General features: G+C 37.6%; 2 protein-coding genes across 2 annotated transcripts in view; both read left to right on the top strand.

Annotated features, from left to right (window-relative positions):
• Window positions 1-2,855, top strand: part of LOC102294271 (alpha-2-macroglobulin) — a 12,557-nt gene extending 9,702 nt beyond the window's left edge. Inside the window, exon 12 of the mRNA XM_042216630.1 lies at window positions 2,739-2,855. Coding sequence (XP_042072564.1) covers window positions 2,739-2,855 — 117 coding nt within the window. The remainder of the gene's footprint in view (window positions 1-2,738) is intronic.
• A 649-nt stretch (window positions 2,856-3,504) lies between these two features.
• LOC102294577 (alpha-2-macroglobulin) overlaps window positions 3,505-8,136 on the top strand; it is a gene marked incomplete at both ends in the record, with an annotated part of 11,725 nt that continues 7,093 nt past the window's right edge. Inside the window, 9 exon segments of the mRNA XM_042216629.1 lie at window positions 3,505-3,670; window positions 3,762-3,846; window positions 3,932-4,055; window positions 4,887-5,004; window positions 5,130-5,239; window positions 5,323-5,490; window positions 5,738-5,965; window positions 6,470-6,533; window positions 6,681-6,826. Coding sequence (XP_042072563.1) covers window positions 3,505-3,670; window positions 3,762-3,846; window positions 3,932-4,055; window positions 4,887-5,004; window positions 5,130-5,239; window positions 5,323-5,490; window positions 5,738-5,965; window positions 6,470-6,533; window positions 6,681-6,826 — 1,209 coding nt within the window.

Here is an 8,136-nt window from a genome sequence, read left to right as displayed (position 1 = left end):
GATTTCCAGGAAACGTTTGATGCACAGATGACACACAGATTGAGCTGTTTGGTCACAATGACAAGAAGTATGTTTGGAGGAGTTAAGCTTTCAAACCAAAGAACACTGTACGAGCTGTCAAGTAGCAGTGATAGCATTACCTGTTTTGCTTCTCCTGGTACTGGTACATTGCACAAACCAGATGAAATAATGAATGAGGTTTATTGTATCTCCAAATTCTTCAACTTCACCTTTAGTGAATAGCTAGACAGCTGAAACTTGGACACAATTGACTGCTCCAACAAGACAATGATCCCAAACACAAACTAAAACTGAATGGATAAGGCAGGCTTACATTACTTTCTGAAAGCCTTGTTCTTAATTCTATTGAAAATGTCTTACTTCAACCTTAATTCTACCAATTCTGCTAAGAAGAATGGTCAAATAAATGACCTGAAACCCTGCCTCTCTTCTCTACTCCCACTCATCTCTGCTATCATTCAACTTTAACAACCTCCTTCTAATCTAACCTCCATTTCTAAAATACTTGAAAAAACGGTGCAGCTCAACTGCTTTCACACCTGGTTAATAATAATATCTACAAGAGATTTCAATCTGGTTTTCACTCATGTCACAGTATAGAAACTTGTAGCACTTATGTGGGTTTATATACAGTACCAATGGATAATAACCAAGGTGATGAGTAATTTGGGCTGGTATCAGAAGAATAGGAAGGACTCTTGGAGCTCTGGTACATGAATGACAGAGAAACAAAACACAGTTGTGTGGCTTTCAAGTAACTTTAGTAATTTAAGCCATTTTAAGATTTTTTTCAAGAGATTTTTGTAACCAACACAGAATTACAACATATGTATAAAAATTTCCCCCCAAAGTAGCAAAAAAATAGAATAAAATAAAATTGTGCAGAAGTAAAGAATTAGTCTTTAAAGTCCAAATGGTACCGATGGGGCCCATGACAAATGGGTGCATTGCAACAGAGTCTGTCCAATGAGAAGTGCATGTGTGTGATTGTCTGTCCTACTGCACTACTTGTACAGCAGAGAATTGTAGTCCATCAATGTGCAAATGAGTGTGCGTGTAAATGTATATCGTCCCCTAGGATCTGGGATTGGCTCGCCATCCAGTGAAAACTGGAACACTCTGGGATCTGTAATTGCTGAACTGGTCCTTGGATTCGTCCCATATAAAAACCTGACCTATAAACAATGGTGAAATATATGTCACAACCAATTTAAGAATAACTCTCACAAATTACAATACTGTCACGCTGCAGTAACTACTGTTCAGATCAGCTATCATCAGTTCAATCATTATCAGTTCAGTCATGTTGTACAACATTAAAATATCAAGGTTCAAAGTTCACAGTATCAATTTTCAAAATTCACAGTTGTAACCTTCAGTAAGATTCAAGATTTTCCACAAGGCTTCAAATATTCAGGAACTATAGTCGCCACTTTTATGGTAAACATTCATCACATCCATCAGAAATAAACTCACTGTATATATAATCACAAATAAATAAATAAATATATTACTCCCTTGAGAAATGGAGCAATATGTAAATGCTTATCAGATCTGAACAAAATACAAATAATCAATTTCAATAACATGTAAACACAAGAACTCAGTCTGTAAATAGAGTATTAAAATAGATGTGCTTAATCCACCTTGTACCATAGGCCTTCTAGTATACGTGGAAATATACTAAAAATTACCTCAAAGTATTCAATACTGAGTGTAGTAAAATAACTTGTTTTTCCTTTTTGTTTAGGATGATTTCAGGAACTGGATTACAAACTCCGTTACTTAAAGTTACTAATAATCTTGTAATCGGAGCTGACTCTGGTCTTCTCAACATTCTCATCCTTTTGGATCTGAGCTCAGCCTTCGACACAAACTCTCACTACGTCCTTCTGAGCAGACTTTCCTCTCTTGGCATCTCTGACACACCCCTAGCCTGATTTCAGTCATATCTCCTTGACCGCTCCCAGTTTATTCAAATTAAATCATTCCATTCTCATCTATTGCCAGTCACATCTGGTGTACCCCAAGGGTTAGTCTTAGGCCCTCTTGTCTTCATAATATACATCCTCCCTCTTGGTACCATTTTCTGTAAATTTGATCTTCACTTTCACTGTTTTGCTGATGACACCCAGTTATATATCTCCTGCAGACCTGGTTCTTCCCTCCCAGCTTCTTCCCTTACAGAATGCTTAAAATCCTGATTCAGCTCTAATTTTCTTAAGCTTAATGAGGAAAAACTGAAATCCTCTTATTGGCACTAAATCCAACCTTTTGAAGGCAAATCATTTCTCACTCACTACTGATGACTCCAGAGGTTTTCCCTTCACCTCATGTTAAGAGCCTTGGTGTCATCCTGTCCTATAAATCTCACATCAATAATCTCAATCGTTCTGCCTATTTCCATCTACGCAACATCAGCAGATTACGTCCTTCTCTCTCCCACCAGTCTTTGTCCATTCTTGTCCATGGTCTCGTTACCTCCCGGCTTTGCTACTGTAATTCTCTCTTACATGGTCTCCTCCAAAAGTCCCTCCACAAGCTTTAACTGGTTCAAAACTCCACTGTCCGCATTATTACCAGAAACTCCTCGTACCAGCACATCACCCCTGTTCTTCAGGAACTTCACTGGCTCCCTGTGAAATTCTGGATAGTGTACAAACTTCTTCTGCTCACCCTCATAACCTTGCTCCTGCTTACCTTTCTGATCTGTTAAGCACTACCTCTTCTGCCTGCTCACTTCGATCCTCGTCTTCTATCCAGCTTGCTGTGCCTTCTTTCCGCCTCACGACCATGGGAAGCAGAGCTTGCAGCTGCTCTGCTCCCAGATATAAGAAACATTGGTTTAAATCTAAACTCAAAACCCATCTGTTCAAATCTGTATATTCACTGTGAATCAATTGTTTGCTAATTTTATATTGTGCTTTTGTTTTTATTGTTCTTCATTTGATCATCGTTCTGTTATTTGTTTTATTGTTGTTTATTTGTTGTTTGTTAAGTGTCCTTGGGTGTCTTGAAAGGCGCTTTATGAATAAAATGTATTATTATTAAATATCCACCTGGAATTATACCAGAAGATTCTTGATGGCTACCGATTAGAGAAAATACAAAATAATTTATTTTTTCTGTATAGTCATTTCAACCTGGAAAAATAACAGTCTACAGAAATAATAATAATAATAATAATAAAAAAAAAACGAAAGTCACTATGACATTTTTCCCTATGATAACTTTATGTAACATTTTGATCACAACTTTATATTGCCTATACTGGAGACCAGATGAGATGCAGTAGTCCAGTTCTCTCTTATACCAGGTTATTAGACTTTAATTTGTTTGTTTTTCACTCAATAAGCAGAAATACAAACACCAATATATGCACCAGACAACCTTTGGGGTTCACCAACATATTCTTTAATATGCAAACAAGTGCAAACAATTGAAAAGGTTAAGTTGTACACGTACTTCTCTTGTATTTAACAGAATCCCAATAAAAACAGGATTGGACAGTGGTTAAATGAAACATCCAATAATAAAATATTGCAGCTTTCATACTCCTTGAACTCTGAGGCCCATGAAGGAACGTACAAAATAATTGTCTCTGTGGGTGAAGATAAATTTGTTCACAAATTCAAGGTGGAAAAGTATGGTAAGTCAGGTCTTTAAAAAGATCTTTTGAAATTCTGTTTTTAAATATTCTTAATATAATGCAGATACTAACTTTGATATTTTGTCCCCAGTTTTACCCAAATTTGACGTAACAGTAAATGTATCTGAAGAAGTGAGTATTGGCCAGGAAGAAGTTGATATTAAATCATGTGCAAAGTAAGTAGGAGTCCTTTCTTGACAAATGGCAATTTAGATCCTCACAAATTGGAGTTTTTTTTAATTTTTGTTTTTATTTTAATAGGTACACATTTGGACAGCCTGTTCCAGGAAGTATTACAGTTACGATGTGCCGACTTCTTGAACGCTCTATTTCCTCTGCTAAGAAACACAAGACAGAGGCTCCCTGCCACACAGAGACCAAACGGGTACAGTTGTTCCAGTCTCAAATTTCTCCTGAAACAATGTGCAGATAAAAGCAGACCACATGCCCATGCAGAAGGTTTCTCTATGTCAGGAATTAATGCAGTACTTTATCATTATCTTATCTATCTCCAAATTTCGAGAATATAATGAGTAAAATTTCAAGTTGAACTTGAATTTCAATTAAATAATTTTTAGTGTCCTTAAAGCATTTATTTTTAATTCTGTATTATAAAATACCCGGTTACAGATTCAGTAATATTCACTGTTGTGCCCTCATTATTTATGAATGCTGAATTGTAGCTATCACTTTGACTCCATTTTTTTTCTGCTGTTATGAATATGTTCTGTGGCTCATGTGTGTCAGCTCTTAACAAGCTAACTGATTAAATAATGAGTTTAAGTCATTTATTCCATGAGTAACACTGGTAGAGCTACAACTGGCTTAAGCGACTGCAACAAAGTCCAAATTGTTGCAACCTGCTTAACCTCCTAGAACCTGGCGTCCACATATGTTGACATCAAATTTTGGGTTGTCTAGACCACAATACTAAAATTTGCTCCACACGAGCCTGATTTTCACTTACAACAACATTATACTGACACTGTTCTATTGAAATTAAAACGAATATCCTTATATGTGGATATCAGGCCCTTGTAGAGCAAAATCAGTATAAAGATAATTCTTTGTTTTTACATTCATCAGGTCCCAATCAGCCCAAATAGCAAAGACAAATTAAAAATGCATGCCATGAAAGACTTCGGGTCTTAGGAAATAAAAGTATGATGTAAGCCTTTTTAAAATTATTTATATTTTATTGTTTTGGAATTTCTAGGCTGATGGAACAGGCTGTGCAGCTGTTACGTTCAAGATGTCAACCTTCACCAAAATTAACAAAAAATTCCTTAAAGATAAGCTGAATGTCATTGCCAAAATGGAAGAGGAGGGAACAGGAAAGTCTTGCAGTTGTTATTTTTCATTTTATTTTAATTGTTACATTTTTTTAAAATTATAGGTTATTGTGCATTTGTGGAAATATGGCATGTGCATTGTTTTAACATTGAGGTTTCGTATTCAGGCATTTCACACAAACAAGAAATGAAAATAAGAATTTCTTTTGTCCTTGGAAAAGCATCTTTTGTTGATGTTCCCAAGATTTGGGAACCAGGATCAAATGTGGAGGGAAAAGTAAGTTCAAATTTGTGCTATGTAATTTAGAATGTAGTGTAAATAATGTGGGTTTTAGTAATGAAACATTGTGGTTTGAACAGGTTAAAGCAGTTTACTACAATGATACACCCATTTCCAAAGCACCTGTCTACCTGTTTGTGGGAGAACGTTGGTCAGAACGCTTACTAAAAAATCTAACAACTGACAGCAACGGTGTCGCTGAGTTTTCATTCAGCACAGATAACTTTCATGAGGATATTAAACTCCATGTAAGTAGATAATTACACTGAAACAGTAGTTTTTAAGTCAGCATTGGTAAGTTACATGACAATGTTTTCATTGACTTAATATGATTTCTGATGTCGCTTGTCCAAGGTGCTACAATAGTAATTAGTGACTATAGTGAAACTGTTAAGATTATTTTACATTAGCTTGCTTCTAAAACCCATCTTTCAGTGACCTTCCACAGTATTTTCTTCTTCATCAAATTATGTATGTTTCTTTTCTACAATTCAGGCAGCCCTGACACCAACCCTATACTTCCAAAGCCATAGAACTCCTTTTTATGATTTAGGATTTCACACAGTGTATACATCCCAACCTCCTTCTCAAGATGAAAAAACATTCAGCTCGCTGAAGCTGAAGATGAAGGATAAACCCCTTTCCTGCGATGCAGAAGAAGACATATCTATTCAGTACACTATAGTGAGGGAAACTGCAGTTTACATGGATGTGGTATATCTGGTGAGTTATTGCTTGTCACAAGTTCATCCACAGTAAAAAAAAGAAAAAAAAAGAAAGGGAAAAAAAAATTGAAAATCTACCAGTTTATCGAATGAAACAGAAAGAGTTTATTAATATATTCACCTCAGAGAAAGTGGTTTGTAAATGCTGAAGAAAAAGCAACACATCATCTGCATAAAGACTAATTTTATGTTCTACATTCTTGCATTTTATTCCCTTAATTGCTATAGCCAGATTGCTGCTGCTAGTTTGATTAAAAAAAAAATGCAAACAATGAAGGGGAGAAGGGGCATCTGAGCCTTTTGCCCCACTGGAGACAGAAGCTGGAGGATGTTCGGTCATTTGTCCAAAGTCCAGTCAATTTTCAAAATACAAGACCACAAGCAGACTGCACTGTCTGTTTCTGAATAACTCCCGGCAGGACTTAAAGCTGGGAGAGACGCAAAATGCACAATGTTACAGCTGGATTACACATTTTGTGTCATTTTCTTCTATATTCTTCAGGTGTTGTCCAGAGGAGCCATTGTCATGCAAGGATTTAAACAGATTAAATTTAAAGATCAGTCAGGTATGTAAAGACTGGCTCAAATCATGAGTTCATGAAATTCTTTTGTAATATCAGGTATTAAATCCAGTTACCTTTTTAAAAAAAGTTTGGTGATTATTAAAATAAAACTGATATTATAGCTATTTTTGGTATGCTTGTTTGTTTCAGTGAATGAGGGTGAGGTGTCCTTTAAATTGAGAATTTCTACTGACATGGCACCAGTCGTCCAGATTGTAGCATATGCTGTACTTTCCAGTACGAATGTGATTGCCCACAGCGCTGACTTCTCTACTGAGAAATGCTTCAGTCACAAGGTATGTGTTGGTGTAAACTGTGTGCAGCTGTACTAGATATATTGATTAGTGTAAGTTAAGTTTAATTATATGAAACCATGACATACAAGAAAAAAACCCTCAAAAAACTTCAATCAAAGTGGAACGGACTCCCTCCCAACAAGGAAGCCACAGCTTTAGCAAACATCGAGTGGGCAGTGTGTCACAAGTGCCTGGAGGTCAGTACATGGACAGGGACCCAAGAGCAGATTCAAGCACAGGAAACAGTGATAAGGTTTTCACAAGTTCTAAACACAAGAATAAATACCGAAGGAGGGATACTTGGCAGGGCGTCAAATATGGCAAAACTGTGAACAGAGGGCTGGAGTTCCCCAGCCTGACTTGGGACACGTGGAATATGGGATTTATGCGCATGAATGCAGGGAGCCTTAACTTTATTGCCGTTCGGCTGATGATGGCCTTGATTTCATAGGGACCAATGCTGCGTGGGGCCTGCTTGCGGGAGGTATTTGCCATAGCTTTTGCCCCGGAGTATACCTGGGAGCCGGAGTTCTCAATCGATCTGCATTGTGCGTGGTCAATCGAGAACCTTGAGCAGCACTTCCTGAGTCCAAGTCGAGATGTCATGCCAATGTAGATATTGGACTCATGGAATGGCGAGCTCCACCTCCGGCTGCAAAAAGAGGTTCATCAAGCAGAGCACAGTGGATAGTTTCCTCCACGTCCCAGGAAATTAAACCGCTCCTGTACTGGAGGCATAAACCTCTACTATGAACACAGGTGAACACCTGCATTCATCTGTATTAGCGAATGCAGGTGAATGCAGTTTTGGCCTGTTGTGTACAGGTGAAGGGTATCTTGGTGAGGTGAGTGAGTGGTTCTGCTACCTGACTGTAATTCCAGATAAAGCAGCAGTAAAAATTGACGAATCTGAGAACGTTTTTTTTTTGAGATGTGGGAGTGAGACATTCCCTAACAGCTTGGACTTTTGCTGGGTCGGTCTTCACCTGCCCTCCTGCCAGGATGTAACCAAGAAAAGTGACTGAAGATGAATGAAACTCACCTTTCTCCGCTTTGACGTATAACCGGTTTCGAGAAGGCGCTTCAGCACAGATTTGATCTGGACCAGATGTTCCTCCAGAGTCTTGGAAAAGGTTAGGATGTCGTCTAAATACACAAACACAAAAACGTTCAAGAAGTTTCTCAGGACCTCATTAACTAATGTTTGGTAAACTGTGGGAATTTTAGTGAGACCAAACGGCATGACCAGATACTTTGAGTGACCAAAGGGGGACCAGATGATAGTCATTGTGTAGATTTAACTTAGAAAA

This window comes from Haplochromis burtoni, unplaced genomic scaffold, assembly GCF_018398535.1.
Source record: "Haplochromis burtoni strain Fernald_Lab_line unplaced genomic scaffold, NCSU_Asbu1 Contig_1144, whole genome shotgun sequence".
Classification (NCBI taxonomy): domain Eukaryota; kingdom Metazoa; phylum Chordata; class Actinopteri; order Cichliformes; family Cichlidae; genus Haplochromis; species Haplochromis burtoni.
This window is presented reverse-complemented; position numbering and strand designations above follow the sequence as displayed.